The sequence below is a fragment of the Phyllostomus hastatus genome, unplaced genomic scaffold (assembly GCF_019186645.2).
Source record: "Phyllostomus hastatus isolate PE091 unplaced genomic scaffold, TTU_PhHast_1.1 phas_contig_254, whole genome shotgun sequence".
Classification (NCBI taxonomy): domain Eukaryota; kingdom Metazoa; phylum Chordata; class Mammalia; order Chiroptera; family Phyllostomidae; genus Phyllostomus; species Phyllostomus hastatus.
In genome coordinates, this window is record NW_025333810.1 from 13,649,160 (window position 1) to 13,673,498 (window position 24,339).

At 35.4% G+C, this 24,339-nt stretch overlaps 1 protein-coding gene across 8 annotated transcripts in view; it reads left to right on the forward strand.

Annotated features, from left to right (window-relative positions):
* Positions 1–22,401, forward strand: part of DMXL1 (Dmx like 1) — a 150,041-nt gene extending 127,640 nt beyond the window's left edge. For all 8 annotated transcript variants that reach the window (XM_045838041.1, XM_045838043.1, XM_045838045.1 and 5 more), the window contains 5 exons: positions 4,178–4,270; positions 5,856–5,947; positions 7,677–7,729; positions 18,081–18,298; positions 20,068–22,401. In XM_045838041.1, the coding sequence (XP_045693997.1) occupies positions 4,178–4,270; positions 5,856–5,947; positions 7,677–7,729; positions 18,081–18,298; positions 20,068–20,292 (681 nt within the window). In that variant the 3' untranslated portion in view covers positions 20,293–22,401. The remainder of the gene's footprint in view (positions 1–4,177; positions 4,271–5,855; positions 5,948–7,676; positions 7,730–18,080; positions 18,299–20,067) is intronic.
* The last annotated feature ends 1,938 nt before the right edge of the window (positions 22,402–24,339 follow it).

Sequence of the window (24,339 nt, forward strand, 5' to 3'; positions counted from 1 at the left end):
TCTTACAGAGTTAACACTCATTATAACCTTCCACATAGGATATTTTAAGGCACAATCAGTTACTCTTTATTACCTGCCCAAGTATTTTTGACAGGCAGTCAACTTACTGCTAATTCACCTTAGCATGATGGGCAAAATACTACAGCACCTAATAAGCGTGTTATCTTTTTAATATGGAAGCCCAGGAGAGTAAATGGAACAGATGATCCATACTGTAGCACAGTAATGGTGATCAATTTGTCAGTTTTGAATAAAAAATGGGCTGCTAAAGTCATTGAGCATTGAAAAAAAACTAAGCTTAAAAAGGGGCATTAAACAAAACAAATGACTGTGAAGAACAATTTCTTAGATCCAGGAACATATTACATTCTAAAACAAGAACAATCAGCTATAAAACAAAGTCAGTAGAAGAGAAGAATTCTTGGAAATTAAAAACGTACGATCTCAACTTCCGGCAAGATGGAGGCCTAGGTGAACGCACCATACCTCCACACACAACCAAGATTAGAACAACTACAATTTAGAGGCAGAATAACACCTAGAACTGATAGAGAATTTATCTGAATGGAAGTCAGACAACCAAGAAGTTGAAGTAGACCCGTTCATCCAGACTGGTAGGAGGGGCAGAGAGGAGCAGCCGGTCGCGGGTCGAGGTGCACGGAGAACAGGGAGAACTGGGCACATAAGGCAACCAGGAGCGCATAAGGCATCCTGGGTGCGCAAGAACACAGCAGGTGGACTCTGAGTGCGCAAGCAGCAGCTGGCGGACCCAGTGAGGCGGCGAGTGTGGACCGGGGCAGAGTGCGCAATCCAGGATCCCAGAGAAGGGACTGAGGTCCCAGTAGAACGGAGCTACCGCCATTGTTCCCTCCCGCCACTGCCCCCACATACAATGTCACAATCTAGTCACTGGGGTGCCCAGCCCTGGTGAACGCCTAAGACTCTGCCCCTCACCATAACTGGAGCAACCAGAACAAAAAAAAAAGAGAGAGAGAGAGAGAGACATGTCTCAAACAGAAAAACAGATCAATGCCCCAGGACTCATCCTTTTGAGTGACCAACAGATAGCCAATCTGTCAGATGCACAGTTCAAAACACTGGTGATCAGGAAGCTCACAGAATTGGTTGATTTTGGGTGCAAATTAGATGAAAAAATGCAGGTAACCATAAAAGAAATGAAGGATGATGCACGGAGAACCAATAGTGATGGGAAGGAAACTGGGACTCAAAACAATAGAGTGGACCAGAAGGAAGAAAAAAATAACCAAACAAGAAAGAATGAAGAAATAAGAATTCAAAAAAATGAGGAGAAGCTTAGGAACCTCTAGGACATCTTTAAGCATTCCAACATCCAAATTATAGGGGTACCAGAAGGGGAAGAGGAAAAGAAACAGATTGAACACGTATTTGAACAAATAATAAAGGAGAACTTCCCCATTCTGGCAAATGAAATAGACTTCCAGGAAATCCAGGAAGCTCAGAGAGCCCCAAAGAAGTTGGACCCAAGAAGAAACACACCAAGGCACATCATAATTACATTAGCCAAGGTAAAAATGAAGGGGAGAATCCTAGAAGCAGCAAGAGATAAGGGGACAGTAACCTACAAAGGAGTTCCCATCAGACTGTCAGCTGATTTCTCAAAAGAGACCTTACAGGCAAGAAGGAGTTGGAAAGAAATATTCCAAGTCATGAAAGACAAGGACCTATATCCCAGATTACTCTATCCAGCAAAGCTTTCACTTAGAATGGAAGGACAGATAAAGTGCTTTTCAGATAAGGTCAAGTTAAAGGAATTCATCATCACCAAGCCCTTATTTTATGAAATGTTGAAGGGACTTATCTAAGAAAAGAAGATAAAGAAAAAACATGTATAGTAAAAGGACAGCAAACTGGCAATTATTAACAACCACACCTAAAGCAAAACCAAAAGAAACTAAGCAAACAACTAGAACAGGAACAGAACCACAGAAATGGACATCACATGGAGGGTTAGCAACAGGGGAATGGGAGGAGGAGAGAGCGGGGAAAGGAACAGAGAATAAGTAGCATAGATTGTAGGTTGAAAATAGATAGGGGGAGGGTAAGAATAGTATGGGAAATGTAGGAGCTAAAGAACTTATAAGTATGACACATGGACATGACTAAAAGGGGGATATGGGTGGGAGAGGGTGTACAGGGTGGAGGGGAGTGAAGGGGGAAAATGGGACAAGTGTAATAGCATAATCAATAAAATATATTTTTTAAAAAGTACGATGTTTAAAATTGGGTTATTGGATCATTTCAAGGGCTAAATAGTAGAATGGAAATAGTTGAAAATCAGGTTTTTGATTGAGAAATAAAAATTAGGAAATTACCCCATGATAAAAAATAACCCAAAAGTAAAAGACTATATTCAGCAAAATTTATAAACGACATTAAAAGATATTTCAGAAGAAGACAAAAAATGATGGAAGAGACATATTATATTCAAAGGAATAATAAAATAAAGATTTTCCCAAAGCAAAGTAAAAATAGAATTTTAGAAAAGGAAGGGCTTGTCAAATACTATAAGCATCGAGAAACAACACATACATGCCTAGACATATCCTGATTATTTAATTTTTGTTTTATTTTAAATTCAAAGATAAAGAGAGCTTTTAGGACAGAGTAGGACTAACAATAGTTACTTAACCCCCCCCACCCCTTCTGAAATTAATGGCATTGGCCCACCGTAAAAATCAGGTTATAAATAGACAGTAAGACAATATTTACAGAATTCTAATGGATGAATGAGAACTATGAGTCAATGTACATATGTAGAGACTTAACACATACCATACACCCTTTCTGAAAAATTTACCTTGATCTACTCCAAAAAACAGGGTAAATCGCAAAAAGGATAGACCCTGGAAAAATATCTATAAAAATATAGTAAACAGTTGGTTAATATTTCTAATATTAACCCTATCAACGAAATTTTTAAAGTCAGCTTAATAGAGAAGTACACAAAGAACCTGAACAACCAATTGTTAAATTATGCATGGTCAATAATTTTTACTAATAATTGAAGGAATGCAAATTAAAATGAACCTTTTTTCTGTAAATTGAAAAATTGTTTAAATTTTAGTAATATGCAGTGTTGATTAATGTGTAAGAAAAGTGCGTGTGTAAATTAATATTGCCTCTTAGGATTTAATTTTATCTTCACATAACAGTTTTAAAGGATGCCTTTTGACAGTACTTTCCTATTTCTAGTTGTGTGTCCTACATAAATACTCAAAGGTATATGTACAAGAATGTTAAAAGGAGTACTTTTTATAGTAGGGAAAATTGGAAACTGTCTACAAAGGGGAAATATTAAAAAGTTATAATAGAACTATATAGTATAATACTAAACAGTACATGAATGAGGTAGATTTATATGTACCAATGTGGAAAGATGGCTATAGCTCAAAAATGTAATTGTGGAACTGTATTTATTATAATTCTAATTTTTAAAAAAATTCTGTACATGTGAATGTTTATTCATAGAACAAGTATCTAAGGGAACCTATCAAATTGTTAGTTATTGTTAGATCTGGAAATGGGAGAGGGCAAGAATCTAAATTAGATGTTTGTTTTTTTGTATATACCTTATATTCATGTGTATTATTTTTATAATCTAAAGAAAAAAATTGTTAAGTTATACTCATCATTTAAGATCTGTATTATATAATCCCTTACTGGAGTTTTTGACATTTTCCCTATCAAATTGGCCTAAGTTCCCATAGTGGAATTCTTTTACTATGATAATCTTTGTTTCATTTTACTCTCTACTATTGTTTCCATGTTTTTCTCATGCATATCCTAGTGGTTCTCATTTCTTTCTCAAAATGAACAATTTTCTATCTTATACACGCTAAAACTTTGTCATATAGCTTAATATAAATCCAGGATCCTGTTTTTTGTGTACTTATAGAGAATATACAGACTGTGCTCTTGATTAGTATAATCAAATGGATATTTGATGTTTGTTTTCTTTATGTCTACCCTTCAACTTTTTTAAGCAGTACCTAAATTTTTTCTGGATGTATAGATGAAGTTAAAAGTCAGACAATTTATTAATCATGTTTAAGAATCAAAATACGGGATCAAAAGGGTAAGGGTAAATATGTGCTTTTATATTGGTATTAAACATTTAAATATTTTTTTCTCTAAGTTTGGAATAGTTGATGCTGATGGATATTTAAGTTTGTATCAGACAAACTGGAAATGTTGTCCAGTTACTGGAAGCATGCCTAAGCCATACCTGGTAAGCCAAGAATTCCTAACTTTAAAATTTTATGAAATTTTATTTTAAAGACACTAAGAATACATATCAGAGGCAAGAAATATTAAAGCCAAAAAATTTAATCCATCTAGTCCTATATATTCAATCAGTTTACTATAAGCTCCTGTCCTTGTATTACATGAAAATTATTCTGTGAAGTATAAAAATTTCGGGTAAGCTGTAAAATTAACCTGTTTAGAACCAACATGGTATCTCCAGAGACCCATACCATCTGTGGGTCACTCAGGCCCTTTTCCAGCATTACTAAGCTGCAGTGGGTATTATACCTAAAAGGAATGATCAACAGACCAGTTCATTTGGTTGCTTTTTGCAGTTATCCCTGGTGAACAAAGTAGAAAGCATATTCTATAGCTAGTACTATTATTTTCTTGCTTATCTCTTTAAAAAAATTGATACACCTCTATTCAGGACTACACAGGGTTAATGAACATTCTACAGCTTCATAGAGCACTGAATTTATATACAGTACATTCTTTAGTGAAGCTCTTTATAGGACTAAGCTATATCTATCAAGAAAAAATAAAGAATATGGGTTAAGGTCCAGGTAACTCACCCAAAGTTAAATGCCAGAATATAGTATTAATCTAAGTGAAAACAACCAAGGGAGGGTTGATGGGGTACCTTGAAAGAATATTTATTTTTCCTCATATTCTTTATTAAGCAAAGAGATTGAAATATACAAGTTTCTGTTCCCCAAGGGACTGTTCCCTTTTTTAATTTATAAGGAGATAAATTGGATTAAAATGTACTTTATTGATTTCAGTAGATTAAAGTAGATTTTGTTTGTTTTAAGGGCATATTATCTAGTCCACCTCCAATAATGATCGAGGGAAATGGGGAAGTGACTCAGAGGAGCAATCTAAATTTGATAATTTTGACATCTTTAAAAACTCATTTTTTTATTGAGGAGAAACATCTGAACAAACATCACTTGGAAGACTTTATAATTGACTAACCCTGTCATAATATTTTAAATTCTTATTTGATGAAATATTGAAAAGCATAAATTTTTAAATTTTGTTGACTATTAGTAATATGTTTTTATTCACATATATGAAAAAGTATTTAAAAGTTTAAATATTTCTGAAAATAAATAATTTTGCCTGAGAATCTAAGAATTATAGTTTCCATCTTCTAAGACAAAAATTTTCACAAATATTCCAAGGGAAATATTTAGAGTTTAACCTCCTTTTGTTTCTCTTTGAACTTTTGGTTGAACGACAGCAAATGACCTCCTAAATAAAGGTCACAATGTAGGCAACTTATTTAAATGGTTCAGAAAAAGCTGTGTGTGTGTGTGTGTGTGTGTGTAAGTGTATTAATGAAGGAGAGGCTAAAGCAAATGTGGAAAATGTTTAAAAAATAGATGGATCTGGGTAAAGGGTGTGTGAGAGTTCTCTCTATTAGCCCTGAAACTTTTCTCAGGTTCAGGAGGAAAAATGACACAAAGTAAGCCACAAATTATGCAATCATTTTTTGATTAATACATCTACCTGGTTATAAAATTGTTAATAGCATTAACATTTGTTGTCTATAACCATTACAGACCTGGCAGTGTCATAACAAAACAGCCAATGATTTTGTCTTCATTAGTTCCTCCTCCCTAATAGCTACAGCTGGTCTTTCAACTGACAATAGGTAAGAGACTATAATTGAAATTGAAGTGTGTATATGTATAGCTGATCTTTATTTTTAATTGCTTTATGTCTTTATGTCTCAAGAAAATGTTCATAATCATGCCTTTAAATGTTTTTATTATAAAAATTATTTCTTTGGGCATTTTTAGTGTTCTAGTTATAAATTTAAGGCTATTCAGGTCCATTAAAAATAAAAAGCAGGTAGAACATGGTAAATGGAGTCAAATACATGGTGATGAAAGGAGATTTTACTTTGTGTGAACATACAATGCATATACAGATGTTGTATTATAGAATTGTATACTTGAAACTTACATAATTTTAAGCAATGTCACTCCAATAAATTTAACGAAATTCAAAAATGTTTTGAAAAAAATCCATTTCTTTTATATTTTTAATATTCTAATGTTAAGACTTTAGTGTAGGAAATAAGATTTGATTGTTGGTAGAATTAATTTTTTTCCATATTATTCCCTATGTGTTAGTAAAGCCCGAGGCACACACAAAAAAAAACCTATTAGTTGTTGGCCATGCTATTTAGTTAATCCTCACTAGGGCTCTATTAGGTAGATCAGTGATTTTCAACCTTTTTCATCTCATGGTACACATAATCTAATTAATAAAATTCTGTGGCACACCAAAAATATATTTTTTGATCACCTGACAAAAAAAGGTATAATTTTGATTGATTTAAAAAATAATAATAGTAAATACCTACCCTTTTTGCTCCAAAGTGACTTGTTTAAAAAATCATGTACCTATACTTGTATATAAGGATTTCTCTTACCAATAATTAACCAGACACAACCTTATTATGCAGTGTGAACAATAAGGCACCTCTATTATATGACCTATATATATTTAAGGTTCAAAACAAGGCATTCACAACTGTGGCTATTTTAGTGTTTGCTGTTTCATATTTTTATTTGACAAGATAAGGGAAAAGAAGTCAATGCCCCTGACTAAATAGTCAGGTATTGCATTTTTAAAAAATTCTTGTGGCACACCAGTGTACCACTCTACACTGGTTAAAATCACTGTTTCACAAAAAGAAACCCAGAAAGACTTATTAGGTATACAGTAGCTAATAAGCAGTAGCCTGTTGCCATCCCCTCAAAAATCTTAAATATGCAAGAAAATGTCTTCTCCTGCCTCCATCTCCACACCACGCCTTTTGATTTCTCTCATATAGCTGAGTTATGAGACCAAGGCCAACTCAGTTTACTGAGCTTTTATATTTATCTATAAGGTGTCACTTTGCCCTAGATATGGGAGTGTAGGAATGTGGAGTTTTCAATCCATCTTCCATAGAAATTCTTACATATATTGGTGCCTCCTTTGCAACTGACAGAAAGGAGTAAAAGCTGCTCCCATTCGTAATAGAAATAAGTTTTCTTCATACTCCAAAAAATTAAGTATATCCTGTTATTTGTGTATGGCAGTCTGTTAGAAAATCAATGAGTATAAAAAGTTGCTTCCATATTCAGGCTTCATATAGTATCATTGTAACTATACATGTTAATCTGAAGTTACTCAATTTTATGAGCCAGTAGTTTTTAAATTTTGTTTAAAATTAATCATACATAAATATATTGGTTACGTGTATTGGGTGCTTTTATAAATTTAAGAACTTTCTGTGAGAGCAAGTTTCAAATGTTATGTAACTATATGAGACATATTTTTTATTCTATTAACTTTGTGTACTCAGGGGTAATCTTTTTTTTTTCCAGAAACATATGTTTGTGGGATACTCTTGTAGCACCTGCCAATAGTTTAGTTCATGGTAAGTTTTGAAAGCATTTTATAATTTTGAAAGTCAAGAAATTAATAAACTAAGAATTATTTTTATAAATGTGTTTTATTGACATATATTTTAATAAACGTCATACCACAAGGTTTACTTTGCCTATACTGGCATCGTTTGGAAGCAGAAAAATGCAATATACGTAACTGACTCTTCACTGTACCTTGATGGGGGATAGTAGAGCATAAATAATGTGAAAATAATTTGTCTTTACTTTGGATCTGATAGTTAAGTCATCATTGTGAACATCAATATTGCCTAATATTATGTCTTCACTTGCCACTCCTATTTAACTGACATTGTACTGAAAGTTTTAACTGATGTGATAAGACAAAAGGAAATAAAAGATGTACAGATTGAAAGGGTAGAAATAAAAATGTCTTTATTCACGGATGAAACAATTGTATAGGAAATCCCTAAGAATCTACAAAAACATTTTCTGGAACTAATGTGCAAGTATAGCAGAGTCACAGGATACATGATCAGTATACTAAAGTCAGTTGCTTTCCCAAATACCAGCAGTGAACAATTAGAATTTGAAATTTAAAAAATACTACTATTTATAGTAGCATCCAAAATAATGAAACGTTGAAGCATAAATCTAACAAAATATATAGCATCTATTGAGGAAAACTACATAAAAGACAAAAGAAATCAAAGATCTAAATAAATGGACAGATATTCCACATCCACAGATTAGAAGACTTGATATAGTTTAGTTGTCAGTTCCTCCCAACTTCACTGATTCAATACAATCCTAATCAAAATTCCAGCAAGCCATTCTGCAGATATCAATAAATTGGTTCTAAAGTTAATAGAAAGAAGCAACAGATTGAGAATACTGAACACTGAAGAAAAACAAACTGGGAAGACTCACACTACCTGATTTCAGGACTTACTGTAAAGCTACAGTAATTAAGACATTGTGGTATTGGGTTAAGAATAGACACAGATTATGGAACAGGATACAGGCACACCTTAGTGATACACGGGTTTGGTTTTAGACCATCACAATAAAGTAAATATTGCAATACAGGCATAGATCATTGTATTGCCCGTCACTTTTTTTGTACCTCAGAGGTGTTGCATTTTTTTACAGAATAAAGGCAAGATCCTCCATCAGTACAAAGATTACCCCTCTTTTTTTTTTTTTTTTGTAATATTCACTTTATTGAAGTTGTCTTGAACTGAACTGTAGTACCTCTAGGGTATGACTGTAAAGTGAGTCACACAGATTTTTTGGTTTTCTGATGCCTATAAAAGTTATGTTTATACTATATTGTAATCTTTTTACTGACAATTGCTCTGTGGCATGTGATGCTGTTTGATAGTATTTTGTATACAGTAGAACTTCTTTCAGATTTGCAGTCAGTCCTCTTAAACCCTGCTTCTCCTCTGTTAACTAAGTTTGTGTAATATTCTAAATCCTTTGTTGTCATATCAATAATCTTCATAACATTTTCACCAGGAGTAGATTCCATCTCAAGAGACAGCTTTTCTTTGCACATCCATAAGAAGCAACTCATCATGAGATTACAAATTTTATCATGAGATTACAGCAGTTCAGTCACATCTGCAGGCTCCACTTTAAATTCTAGATCTGTTGCAGTTACCTTCTCCACTGAACTCTCAAGACCATCAAAGTCATCCACGAGAGCTGGAATCAACATCTTCCAGACTCCTATTAATATTGGTATTTTGACCTCTTCCCATGAATCACAAAGTTCTTACTGGTATCTAGAATGGTGAATCCTTTCCAAAGGGTTTTCAATTTTTATTTTGCCCAGATTCATCATAGGAGTCACTATCTATGGCATCTGTAGCCTTATCAAATGTATTTCTTAACTAATATGACTTGAAAGTCAAAATTACTTCTTGAACCATGGGTTTCAGAATGAATGTTGAATTAGCAGGTGGGGAAATATTAGTCTTGTACATCTCCGTCAGAGCTCTTGGGTGACCACATGCATTGTCAGTGAGCAGTAATTTGAAAAAAGTCTTTTTTTCTGTGCAGTAGGTCTCAACAGTGCACTTAAAATAGTCAGTGAATCACATTGTAAACAGATATGCTGTCATCTCAGCTTTGTTGTTCCTTTTGTAGAGCATAGGCAGAGCTGACTTAGCATAATTCTTAAGGGCTCTAGGTTTTTTTGAGTGGTAGATGAGCACTAACTTCAACTTAAAGTCAGCAGCTGTATTACCCCCATCCCCAAAAGAGTCAGCCCATCCTTTAACAATTTGAAGTCAGGCATTGACTTTCTAGCTATGAAAATCCTAGATGGCATCTTCTTCCAATATAAGGCTATTTTGTTTACACTGAAATGCTGTCCTTTAGTGTAACCAACTTCCTTAATTATCTTAACTAGATCTCCTGGATAACTTGCTATAAACTTGCTGTGGCTTGTCCAGCAGCATGTGCTGCTTCACCTTATTCTTTTAAATTATGGAGACAGTATCTTTCCTTTCACCTCATGAAACAGCCTCTGCTAACTCCAAACGTTGCTTCTGCAGTGTCCTCACCTCTTTCAGCCTTCATAGAATTGGAGAGTATTAGAGCCTTCCTCTGGATTAGTCTCTGACCTAAGTTAATGTTGTGGCTAGTTTGATATATCTATACCACTGAAACTTTCTCCATATCAATAATAAAGGCATTTTACTTTCTTATCATTCACTGGAGTAGCACTTTTAATTTTCTTAAACAACTTTTCCTTTGCATTCACACCTTGGCTAACTAGTGCAAGAAACCTAGCTTTCGGCCTGTCTCAGCTTTTGACATGCCATCCTCACTAAGCTTAATAATTTCTAGCTTTTTTTTTTTTTAACTATTTTTAGAGAGACAAGACGGGAGGGAGAAAGAGAGGGTTGCATCAATGTGTGGTTGCCTCTCATGTGCCTCCTACTGGGAATCTGGCCCACAACCCAGGCATGCGCCCTGACTGGGAATTGAACCAGGGACCCTTTGGTTTCAGGCCCGCACTCAGTCCACTGAACCATACCAGCCAGGGCTCATTTCTAGCTTTTGATTTAAACTGAGAGACAGGAGCCTCTTCCTTTCACTGGAATTCTGACGATGTCATTGTAGGGTTATTAATTAGCATAATTTCAGTATTATTGTATCTCAGGGAATAGGGAGGCCCAAGGAGAGGGAAAGACATAGGGGGACAGCCAGTGAGAATACATACAACATTAAGTTCACCATCATAGGGCACAATTCATGGCAGCCTAAAACAATTAATTATAGTAACACCAAAAATCACTGATCACAGATTGCCATAACAGGTATAATAATAATGAAAAACTTGAAATACTGAAGGAACTATCAATTCTCTTACTTTGTGACAGAGACACAAAGTGAACAATTGTTGGAAAAATGGCACCAACAGACCTCATTGCTAGGTTGCCACAAACCTTGAATTTGTTAAGAAAAAAAAAAAGTATTTGTGAAGTGCAATAAAGCTGAGCAATAAAGCAAGGTGTTCCTACAGAGAGCCCAGTAATAGACCCACACATATATAGTAGATTGATTGTTAATAAAGACACAAAGACAATTCAGTGGAGACAGTTTTTCAACAAATAGTGCTATAGTCATTGGATGTTAATATATAGAAAAATTAACCTCACCTCTTTCATGAAAATTAACTCAAAATGGATCATAGAGCTATACATAAAAGACAAAACTACAAAACTTCTAGGGTAAAATGTAGGAGAGAATCCAGATGACCTTGGATTTCATAAGTTTTTAGAAAAAACACCAAAGGCATAACCCTTGAAAGGCACACTATACTCAAGATTTTAAAACTTATCCACTTACCAATATTTGAATGACAAACATGTGAAATGGTGATCAACATCAATAGTCATAGGGAAATGCAAACTAAATTCACCGTAAGATGAATTTAGTTTGAAATGGCCAAACTAAAATTTTGGCCACACTGAAATGGCCAAAATTAAGAGTCTATGATACCAAGTATTGGCGAAGATGCGAAAGAACTGGAATACTCATAATTTATTGACAGATGTATAAAATGGCAAAGTCAGTTTAGAAAACTGGTAGTTTCTGACAAAGTTAAACATACACCTAGTATGACCCAGCAATGTATATTCTTACATACATACCCAAGAGAAATGAAATCACATGCCCACAAAAAGATTTGTATTGAAATGTTCTTAGCAGCTTTATTTATAATAACCAAACTTAGAAACAATACAAATGTCCAACAGGAAACTGGTATATATACAATGTAGAATACAGTTTGGTTTTTAAAAGACTTACCTGATATATGTGACAATATGGATTAACTGCTAAAACATGTTGAAGGGAAAAAAGCCAGGCACAAAACAGTATATACTGTAAAATTCCACTTACGTGAAGTTCAGGGACAGACAAAACTAATCAGATAAAGATCAGAGTAGTGATTACCTTTGTGGGAGAGGAGGATTGACAACAAAGAGTTATAAGGGAACTTTCTAGGGTAATGAAAACAGTTTATGTCTTGGTATAAGTATCCATTTGTCAAAGCTCATCAAGGATGTATACTTAGTTTCTACATTTTATGCTATTTAAGTTATATCTCAAAATGCTGGCAAAATTCAAAAAATCCATGCCTATAATTGGATTTATTTAGATTCTAATGATAATAATTAAATTTTATTGAATACTTACTATATGCTAGGTACTGTGCATACCATGAATACATTAACGAATTTAACACCCACCCCTCCCCTCTGGCAACCACCAGTTCTCTCTTTGCATCTATGAATCTTCAATTTTGGGTATTCATTTATTTTGTTCTTTAGGTTCCACATAGAGTATTTTTCTTTCTTTGACTGACTTAATGTTATTGAACATAATGATGCTTTTGCAAATGGTAAAGTTTTGTTTTTTTATGGCCAAGTAGTATTCCATTATATATATATCATCACTCTTTTATCCACTCATCTGTTGATGGGCACTTAGCCATTTGGATTGCTTGCAAATCTTGGCTGTTGTTTACAACACTACAGTGAACATAGGGGGTGCATATACTCTTTTGAATTAGCATCTCAGGTATCTTCAGATATATTCCCAGAAGTGGAATCACTGGGTCATGAATCAGTTCCATTTATAATTTTTTGAGGTAACTTCATATGGGTTTCTGTAATGGCTACACCAATCCGCATCCCCGTCAATAGTGCACAGGGCTTTCCTTTTCTCCACATCTTCACCAGCACTTATTCTTTGTTGATTTATTCATGATAGCCTTTCTGACAGGTGTGAGGCAGTATCTCTTTGTGGTTTTAATTTCTATTTCTTTGATGATTAGTGACATTGAGCATTTTTTTATATGTCTATTGACCTTCTTTATGTCCTATTTGGCGAAGTGTCTATTCAGGATCTCTGTCCATTTATAAATTAGATTGTTTGTTTGTGGCGGGGGGGTGGTTAGGTGTTGAGTTGTGTAAGTCCTTTATAAATTTTGGTAGTAACCCTTCATCAGATGTATCATTGGCAGATATGATCTCCCATTCAGTGGGTTTTCTTTTCATTTTGTTGGTGGTTTTCCTAGTTGTGCTAAAACTTTTTAGTTTGATGTGGTCTCATTTGTTTATGTTTTCTTTTGTTTCCCTTGCCTGAGAAGGTATGTTGGAAAAAAAAATTGCTACAAGGAATTTGCAAGATTTCCCTGCCTATGTTTTCTTCCAGGATTTTTATGGTTTCCAGTCTAACATTTAAGTTTTTAATCCATTTTGAGCTTATTCTTGTGTATGGTATAAAAAGGTGATCTAGTTTTACTTTTTTGCATATTATCTGTCCAATTTTTTCAACCCCATTTATTGAACAGACTATCATTGTATGTTCTTGCCTCCTTTGTCAAATATTAATAGACTATAAAGGTATGGGTTTGTTTCTGAGCTCTCTATTCTGTTCCATTGATCTGTATGTTTGTTTTTATGTCAGTACCATGCTAACTTGATTACTATGGCCTTGTACTATAGTTTGATATCTGGGCGTGTGATTCCTGCAACTTTGTTCTTCTTTCTTAAGATTGGTATGGATATTCTCGGTCTTTTGTGGGTCTATATAAATTTTTGGAATATTTGTTTCTTTGAAATACACCATTGGTATCTTGATGGGAACTGCATTGAATCTATAGATTGCTTTGGGTAGTGTGGACATTTTAGTGATGTTAATTCTTCCTATCCATGAACATGGAATATGCTTCCACTTATTTGCTCCCTTGTAGATAACTTTCTCTTGCTGCTTTTAAGATTCTTTCCTTTGGCCCTGGCTGCTGTGGCACAGTAAATCAAGTGCCAGACTGCTAAGCAAAGGGTCCCTGGTTCGATTCCCAGTCAGGGCACATGCCTGGGTTGTGGGCCAGGTCCCCAGTGGGGTGCACATGAGAGGCAACCACACATTGATGCAACCCTCTCTTTCTCCCTCCCTTCCCCCCTCTCTAAAAATAAATAAAATCTTTTTAAAACAATTCTTTGTTTGTCTTTAACCTTTGCCATTTTAATTGTGATATATCTTGGTGCAGGCCTCTTTGTGCTCATCTTGATTGGGACTCTCTGCACTTCCTGGACCTGTGTGTCTTTCACCAGGTTAGGGAAGTTTTCAGCCATTATTTCTTCAAATAGGTTCTTGATTCCTTGATCTCTGTCTTCTCTTTCTGGTGCTTCTATGATATGAATGTCATTGCACTTCATATCGTCCCAGAAACCCGTTAGACTATCTTCATTTTTTAAAAAAATTTTTTATTTGTGTTGCTCTGATTGGGTGTTTTCTGCAACCTTGTCTTCAAAATTGCTGATTGACCCTCTGCTTCACCTAGCCTAATATCTATTTCTTCTAGTGTGTTCTTCATTTCTAATATTACATATTTCATTCTGACTGTTTCTTTTATTGTTTATTTGTCCTTTTTCATGCTGGTAAAGTTCTCACTAAGTTCTTTGAGCATCTTCATAACCATTGTTTTGAACTCTGTATCTAGTAGTTTGCTTGCCCTCATTTTATTTAGTTCTTTTTCTGGAACCTGTTTCTTTGTCTCCCCATTTTGGCTCCCTCTCTGTATTTGTTTTGTGTATTAGGTAGATTTGCTATGCCTTGGTATGGTAGCCTTATGTAGTCGGAGTCTTGTAGGTCTCAGAGTTGCAGTCTCCCTCATCACCTGAGCTAGGTGGTTCAGGAATGTCCCTTGTGTGGTTAGATCAGTGATCCTATTGAGCCTTGATTGTTGTTGGTCCTTCTGTGGGTGGGGTTACCCCACTCTAGGCTATGAGAAATGAAATTCTTCCCCTCCCCCCAGTACACTGTATGAGTTGCTATGCAGGGCTGGTATCACAAAGCTGAATTTGCCCCAACAGGGGCTGGTGTCTGCTGAGCTCTCCCCTTTGTTTGTGCCACTGTGGAGCTACTTGGGTCATGCTCTGATGTGGTCTGAACCACTGGTTGTTTTGGTTCTGAGATCCCTTGGGTGGGGATCTAGTGCCACTCAATATCAGGCACTGCCAATACCAAGCCCTGGACTACCTGTATGGAGTTATAAAGTGATCCACAATTTGTCGCTGCCTCTGCTGAGACTGGGTGTGCATGGGAGGGGCCTAGCTGTACACCAAGGCTGGTTTCTACCAGCTCGGAGCCCTGGTGGCAGGTCAGCAAAAGGCCAAAGGCTGCCCGAGATCTGCCTTCTCCTATAAGCTACCTGTTAGGCTCAGTTACTGAAAGAGCATCTGGCAGTACCTGAGTTCCTTGAGGGAGGCTCTCAGTGAATCAACAGGTAGAGGCAAGTGATGTTTGCCTTACTGATACAGATTCAAACTCAGTACCATAGCTGGGTTTGGGGCCACTTAGCAACAGTCTTAGAGTACACCAAAGTCAGCCACCACCTGCCATGTGCTAATGGACCTTTGTGGTGGGGTTTGGTCTCAGATTCATCAGGGTCAGGCTAGCAGTGTTCCTCAGGCCCATATAGACCAAGGTCTGGCCTTATGCAGGCAAGGCTTTGCAAAGGACCGCTAGTCTGTTGTGTGCATGAGAAATGGCCCTGCCTAAGAGCTACATAGCTCAGTTTGTCCCAGAATTTGTCTGGACCTAATGGAGAGTCATCTGCACAGGGGACCAGGCTGGCCATGGCTGGCTCATACTACTACGGAGCACAGACTCAGCAGAGCGGGGACATCAGGAGTCCAGAGGGTGGGGCTAATGTGTTTTTCCTGATGGGGCTAGTGGCTCTCCCATGAGGTTTGGGGTGCTGCCACTTTGGACATTGGGGAAGTGGCAGAATGGGGAAGGCTGTGCGCTGCTACTTAGTGGGACTACTGTGGCCGCTCCAGTGGCCAGGCCTCAGAGGGGCTACAAAAGCTGACAGAGCAGGTGATCTGGGCTATTGCTGGGAAGGGCTGCTGTGGCTGCTCCATCAGGGCATTCTGGCTGGCTCTCAGAGGGACCACTATAGCTGCAGGGGTGTGGGGGCGTCTTGGTGATATGTTACTGGTCCCCAGTGGGCAGGGAAGAGAAATGGTCTCTGCCTCACAGCCATTCAACTTTTGTCTCTAATTATTATTGAGTTTGCCCTTACAGTCCCTTCTAGAGTGTCTATACAACAGGCTCAGGCAGCAGACTCCTTCACAGGGCTTGAGCTCAAGTGGGGCATCCGGGGGACCAGGAGAGTAGGACTGTGCATTCCCCAAAGGCCGATGCAGATTGGAGGGGCTTGTTTGCCCCAAGAAAGATGGTGTCTGTGAGCAGTGTGGGAGAAAAACTCAACACAGGGACCCTGGTGGCTGACCCTTCAGTTCTCTTGCCAAAGCCATACAGCTCAGACTGTCCTAGCAAGACTCTAGTTAATGTTTTCAGCTGCCCTCCCTCTGCTAGAGCCCAGGACAAATGGCTGCGAAGGAGATTTTGAGCTTTGGCCCTTTAAGGGAACACCTGGGTCTCCCTGATGGACAGAATCTCTGCGGAGTTTTACAGCCAGGTGTTAGGTGCACACCTCTCCTGGGCTCTATTGCTGTGAGCTGAGGCCCAGTGTGGGGTTGAGTTGACATGGTCCTTAAGTGGGGGACCTCGGCAGAGCTGATATGTCCTTCCAGATTCTGAGCTTCTCCACATGGGAGCAGGGCCGGCCCTTTTTGCTTCTCTACCCTTCCTACCAGTCTTGATATGGCTTCTGTAAATCCTTGGTTGTAAAACCTCTGTTCACCTGGTCTTCGGTTTATTATTCAGGTTGATTGTTCTTTAATTTAGTTCTTTAATTCCAGTTCATAGTTGGGAGGAGGTAAGTGTAACTTCTACCTAGTCTGCTACCATCTTCTGCTATCTAAGGTATACATTTAAACCCAGACAAACACCAGGACTCAGACCTTGACATTCTAACTCTTGACTCTTCATCATTATGCCATATTGTCTTTGAGCTATATACAGATTTCTTTTCCCTAGGATTTGTTAGGCTAGATTTTTTTTCAAAGAAAAATATTAATTGTAATTTCATATTTCTGATACTTATATAGATGTGTCTTCAGGTCTACTAACTTTCTTTGCAATGTTTAATCTGCTTATAATACCCATCCATTTTATTTTTTATTCAAACATTCTAGTTTTTAATGTATAGACTTTTAAGTAGGGTCTTTTTTTATATTTTTTATTTCTCTATTTAATATGCACGCTCTTTCCATCAGCTTTTTGAACATATGGAATACAGTTAAATAATGACTTTTAATTCCCTGATTTGATCATCTGTGTCATTTGTGGGTTAGTTTCAATTGATTTGACAAATTTTCTTCTATGGATTCTATTGTCCTGCTTCTTTATATGCCTGGTAGTTTTTTATTAGATGCCAGGATTTTACTTTATTAAGTTCTAGTTATTTTTGTATTCTGTAAATATTTTTGTGCTTTGTTCTGGAGCTAACTTACCTGGAAACAGTTGGATTTGGGAGTCCTTTGTTAACAGGACCAAAGCAGCATTTGCTATAGGGCTAATTTTGCCCTACTACTGAGATAAAACCCTTCTGAGCATGTATCCTGTGCCTGGTGAATTGAGGTTTTCCACTGTGGCTAATGGGGACAGGAACCCAGATAATTTGGTTCCCCTTCCTTGTGCCCTGGCTAGAAAACACTCCATGGGCAGTAAGCTGGGCACTTGTGTGGCTCACACAGTTTGTTTCAAATCTTGGAGAGATCATTCTTCATTGCCAGTGTCCCAAACCATTGTTTCCTATATATCACTTGTTTTATTTTTTTGTTTCAGGAAGAAGGGTAAATCTGTTCTAGCATTCCACCTTGGAAAAGAGACATAAGTGTGTACCTTATACTATTATATGATTTTTACTTTTTTTTTAACTTTCAGCTTTTATGTGCCATGATAGTGGAGCTACTGTTTTAGCATATGCTCCAAAACATCAGCTACTAATATCATGTGGCAGAAAAGGTTTTACATGTGTGTTTGACCTTCAGCAACGACAACAGAGGCAGCTTTTCCAGAGTCATGATTCTCCTGTTAAAGCCATTGCTATTGATCCAACTGAAGAGTACTTTGTTACAGGATCTGCTGAAGGCAACATAAAGGTAAACACAGTAATGCCACAGTATCTACAAAATGAAGAGAAATCTTCAGAAATCCTAGGTCTTTAATCATATTGATGACATCAGTCTATTTAAATAACAGAAATATTAACAACTCCTAAGTAGTCAACCATATTAACTAAAAAGATTTAATAAGTCTTCTAATGAATGAAATAATAATTAACTTGAAAATTGTCTATTTTTCCACTGTTTTTCAGATATGCTTAATACGTGCAAAAGAACTAGATTTTCTGTGGATATAAACATATTTCAAATGTTACAGTTAGTTTTGACTGCATGTTAGGAGTTACTGAATTCAATTTCAAGTATTGTGAGATATACTGACATATTTCCTATGCCAGAATTTTTTTAATTTATAGCAATAGCATGCAGTCTCTCAGTGCCTGATTCAAGAATTATAAATGTAGCTGGGTAGGCCCTGCCTATAATAGTCCTTCTCAAACTCCACTGTGTTTAGAACGTAGAGGTCATTTAATATGTTAAGCAGTTTATTAAAAATGTACCCCATTTCAAAAATACTGTTGCTAGGTCCCACCCCCAAAACAGTAAGTCCAGAGTTCAGAAATGTGCATTTTTATAACACATACCTAGTATTATAAAACACTACGTTTTGATGGAGAGACCTCTGGCCATACTTGGAAAGATATGCAGAAATAAGTCAGTTTAGACTAGTCCCTAAATTATTCGTATTGTCAGCAGCCTCCTGGAGGAGTCTAATTTCACAGAATTCATTAATGTAAGCACTAGAGAGGCTATTTAGTGCAAATATTGGACTACTTTGTTAAAACGGTGTATTGTTTTCATAATTCTCAGCCAGAAGAAATTAACTAGAATTATAGAATTTTAAAAGGCTTTCCTTAAAATCAAATATGTACACCAACTTCCATATAAAATTCTTTTCTTCAGTTTAAAGCTAGTTTCTTATTTGAACTGTCCTCAGTTTTGGCAGTTCATACTGTGTTTTAGATTAGTTCTTTAGTTGGTACTTGAGTTTTATTATTTAATCAAGTAAAAAAAATATTTTCTTATCTTTATACAAATCACAGTATACAAGTCACAGTTTAACAATGATGCCTAGAATAGTAGGAATTAATTTATTTCTTGGGTAAAATAAATATTTTTAATGTGATCTAAAAATTCAAGAAATAAATTGGTTTCCTTAAGTGAAAATGCTTATAAATTACTCTAAGAACAGACACATTTATTTTGGTAGGGGCTAAAAATAGAAAATTTCTATTTAATTAAGAATACTGAAGTTGTAATAATTAACTTTATCTTGCAGTTAGAACATAATTTGCCTTGTCTGCAGGCCTCTAGGTGTCTCTTTTCAGTGGTTCTGATCCCCTGGTGGGTATTTTGTATGATAGAGACAAGATTACTTCATTATAGAACTACACAGCAAAAGCTTTGCTGAGAGATAGGAAACCTTGATTGCAGTCCCTATTATATTATGTTTTCGTAGCATTGTACACTTAATGTCCTCGTACCTAAATTTTCTCCTCTCCAATGCAGGGTTTAAAATACCCTCCCCTCCTCTCTTGATGGATTTGGAAGAATGTAATAATATGAAAGTGAGTTAGAAAATTGCAACACCATATACAGGATCAAGATATTAGGCCTAGATAGGTTTTTCTCCATCTTTGTTTTAGAAATTCCTTACTTGCACAGGAAGACAGGCCTAATATTACATTTGGACTTTTAAGGTAATCCTTAACCCCAATTTTTTAAATTTTGTTTTTAATGTCTTTTAGATTTGGAGTCTCTCTACCTTTAGTCTTCTTCACACTTTTATCAGTGAACATGCTCGGCAATCCATTTTCAGAAATATTGGAACTGGAGTGATGCAAATTGAGACAGGGCCAGCAAACCATATTTTTTCATGTGGAGCTGATGGAACAATGAAAATGAGAATACTGCCGGATCAGTTTAGCCCATTAAATGAAGTGTTGAAAAATGATGTGAAGTTTATGCTGTAACATTTTGACAATAAGATCTATAATTTATCACCTAGTCCATAAAGTGGCCAACAGATATAATGTACGTTCATTACTTGCTATGCGACACATAAGCTAATGCTTTCTTGTTTTCAAATTTATTTTATGGAGCTTTGCCTTTGATGCACTGATGCCTTAAAAATTAACAAGGTCATTCAGATTTAGACTATATTGCCCAAAGTAGAATGTCTAGGTAATGCTGTAATATTACATATTTATACTATGTTGTAGTGAGTATGTCATGGTGTCAAAGGAGTTTTGTGTTCTTATGGTTGATAAATTTTTCTGCAGATACCTCTGCATGAATTTCTTTCACAGTAAAAAATACCTTTTTATGTAAAAGCAGTTGCACATCCATCATCACTTAATTCACCACACTCTCAGTTCCGTTTTCAAACTTATATACCTATGTCTCTTCCTTAACTAATGATATATTGATATTTGGTTAAGAATCAAAAAAATAATGAACATCTTCATTAAACTGTCATTGGGACTTCAGGGATAAATGAGCCAAGTAGCTTATTATGTAAGTTTTCAAGTTTCCCTCCTGGAGCCCAAGTGTGGGTATGTATATATGTGTGGTTGTGTGTATATATGTAATATATCTTACACATCTTATTTGAATTTACTTTGCGTATATATGAGAAAACTACACGTTTTTTCATGTGTTTTTGTGCCATAATAACTACTGCCACCAGAATAATTTTTTTTTGCTGCTGGTTTTTCATGTTCTTTCTTTTATTATTATTATTACTGATTTTAGAGAGCAGGGGAAGGGTAAGAGAGAAAGAGAAACATCGATTTGTTGTTCCATGTATTTATTCATTCATTGGTTGATGATTGTATGTGCCCTGACTGGAGATCGAACCTGCAACCTTGGCACATGGGGGCAGCACTTTATCCACCTGAGCACCTGGGCAGGGCTCATGTTCTCTTTTTCTTTTGAATTCTCATCTTAATTTTTTCACATAAATTTCAGGAAGACTTCCAAGATTATTATTTTAAAGATTACATTGAGTCAGCTGACTCTTAGCAGGCAGTAACAATTCCATGTTGGCATATATGAGACACTTAAAAGTAAGTTTATAAATTTATGAAAGGGTTTTTTGAGCATCAAACAAACATTTTACTTAAACTGTATTTTTTTTTAGGTGCTTTTAGTCTCAAAGTTCTGAAAACCTAATAGCAGTGTTTTTAAAAACAATTGTGAAAAAGTCAAATTAAATAGATAGTATTTACAAATGTAAAATACCTGCCAGATCTACCATTAATAGAAAATAAACTGAACCTTATATTTTATTATTTTTGCCAAATATATTATTTTATTATAAAATATGACCAAAATATTAAAAATGCACAGTGCTTTTAACTTAAATGCGCTTACCCTATTTCTCTCTGTGTTTTGCTATACCTTTTCTGATTCAGAACTATAGGAAACTTGATAAATACTTGATTTTAACCAAGAAGAGGGGCCGATGTAACTAAGTGTTTAAGGGACAATTACATGCTATTTAGCTTAAATATATTTTGTTAATAGGAATTGAAGAACATTTTTATGTAACAATGTGAACAACTGTTATCTTGGAGATTAAAGAATTGAATAAAGCAAAGAAATGAAGGGCTGGTAAAATGAATTTTGTAATATCCTCAGGATACTTTTATCTTAAAAGTATATTGTTAAAGATTTTGTAAATTGTACTCATTATTTTAAATGTGTTAAGCAAGTTGCAGTGGAAACACTGTCATTATGTAGAGAGTTCATGTGCATATATAACCTGTACTATGAATTGTGCAATAACAACATGTGACTGTTTTACCACGGAGAAGTCTGTGACAGCACTGCAAACAATACCATTGTTTGACGTAGTTAAGCTTAAGTTATTTTTCAGTGATTTCTTTACAAATCAAGATCCAAAAGGCTTTAAACACTTTTAACGAGATAGAAATTTATTATTATGCTTATTAGAAAAAAAAGCATTGTGGATAAATGATTATGCATTTTAATTGAGGGTTTGTATGAATAATAAATTATGTAAGCCCATATGTAATTACACCCAAAGTCATATTTTAAATAAACAATCATGCAGTGACTTTTTTTTAGCATGCTATTGTGTTAAATAATATTTATGCCACTTTAGTTGACTTAAAGTATATGTCACATTTTAAAATGGAGTATTTCTGTATTTGAATTGGTTAATGTAAGAAGGATTGAATAATTTTTCCAGATACCCTGTTCTTTGCTACATCTCTTTAACTTAATTGGATAAGCATTATTCAAAAAAAAAGGTTAGAATAAAAATAGTAGGAATATATTCAAATATAAATGATGTAAATATATGTAAAATTTCATTCTCGTTAATGGAGTGAATACATCAAAGTACATTTTTTAAATTGTGCATTTTATGAGAATGTGGCTTTGTAATGACAGGACAAATCACATTTCAAGTCTCATTTTCTGAAACGTAGGTATTTTTTCTTACATAGAATCGTGGGACAGTCAACTCCATCCTCCTTTCTTGCTGTCTTGCCCAAATTTATTTCTTCTTCTTTTTTTAAATTGCTTAAAAAAACATGGTGGGAATTTCTCACACTAGTCTCAACGATCAGAACACAATACAAAGATACCCACTTAAAAATCCTTATACAACCTTAGGGGGTGATGTTTTAACAGGCATATTTTACTAAACAAAAAATTAAAATGTCATCTGGCAGGAGACTACAGCCAAAATTAAAAGAACAGATAGACTAGAAATATTTGTATAATAATAGAAAAAGCATTAATGTCTCTGTATACAAAAAGAACTTTAAAATGGTAAACAGGTTATTGGAGAAATCAAATAATTCACAGAACAGGACATGAAAAAGTCAGCAAGCACAAAGTATGGTTAAAGAAGTGTTTTTTTTTTTTCAAAGGCAGCCATATGATACCACTTGGCATCTGTCAGACTGGTATCAAGTCAAACAGTGACAACGTCAGCTTTGGTGAAGACGCAAGGAGATGGGCACAAGAAAACATCATTGGCAGGACTGAACTACCACAAAGTTACCTATCCATACTGAGCAACCCTACTTTTGAGAAGTTATCCTATAAAGATAGAAGCACTCTCACACAAAAGTATATGTACACAAATGTGTATTGAAATATCTTTTGAAGAAAAAACCCCAGAAATCTAAATGTTAATAGATAAATGCTTGAACAAATTGTGGTGCATCTATAAATGGAATATTCTATCATTTATTCTCTAAAAAATGTTCGCTTTGTATCTGCTTATCTGAAAAGAGGTTGGTGAGAGAAATTGAAATTCCAAAGTAAAAGGTATAATATCCCATTGTTTTGTGGAAACATAGAAATATGTATAAAAACATACACACAAAACAAAATTTTAACATGGGAGTAGGGAAGAAAGAGGTACCATATTTTTCGGACTATAAGATGCACCACCCCCACCCCCTGCAATTTGGGAGGAATAATGGTTGTTAATGCTGCTGTTGAGCTCTGTTTACATTTACATTGATGAAATATTATGTTATTTATGTTATGAAATATTTTACCACATTTTTTGCTTCAAAATTTTTTTTCCTATTCTCCTCCTCTGAAATCAAGGCATATCTTATGGTCCAAAAAATACAGGTAATATGTCTCCAAACTCCTTTAAACCCCATTCAATGACATGATACCAAATATTGTTGTATGTGTGTTGGTGAAAGAAAATAAGTTGTATTTTTAATAGGGCCTAATAACTTTGGGAGCTGCTCTGTTGAGTAAAGTTGTCAGGAATACTTTTTCTGAATTGCTGGGATGTGTTTGATGCTTGATAATTATTTAAGTAAGAAAGGTTACCCTTTGGAATACTTAGAAAAAGTTGAACATAGATTACTTAAATGTACCTGTCAGTCTTTTTAGAAATGTGTATAGTTTTTGCTACAATTATTTTTAAAACTAAATCTGTTTTTGAGTTTTCCATGATTTTTCTTACCTTTGCTTGCTTGGTATTTTCTGTATATATGTGTCCTGTCATTTAGGGAGCT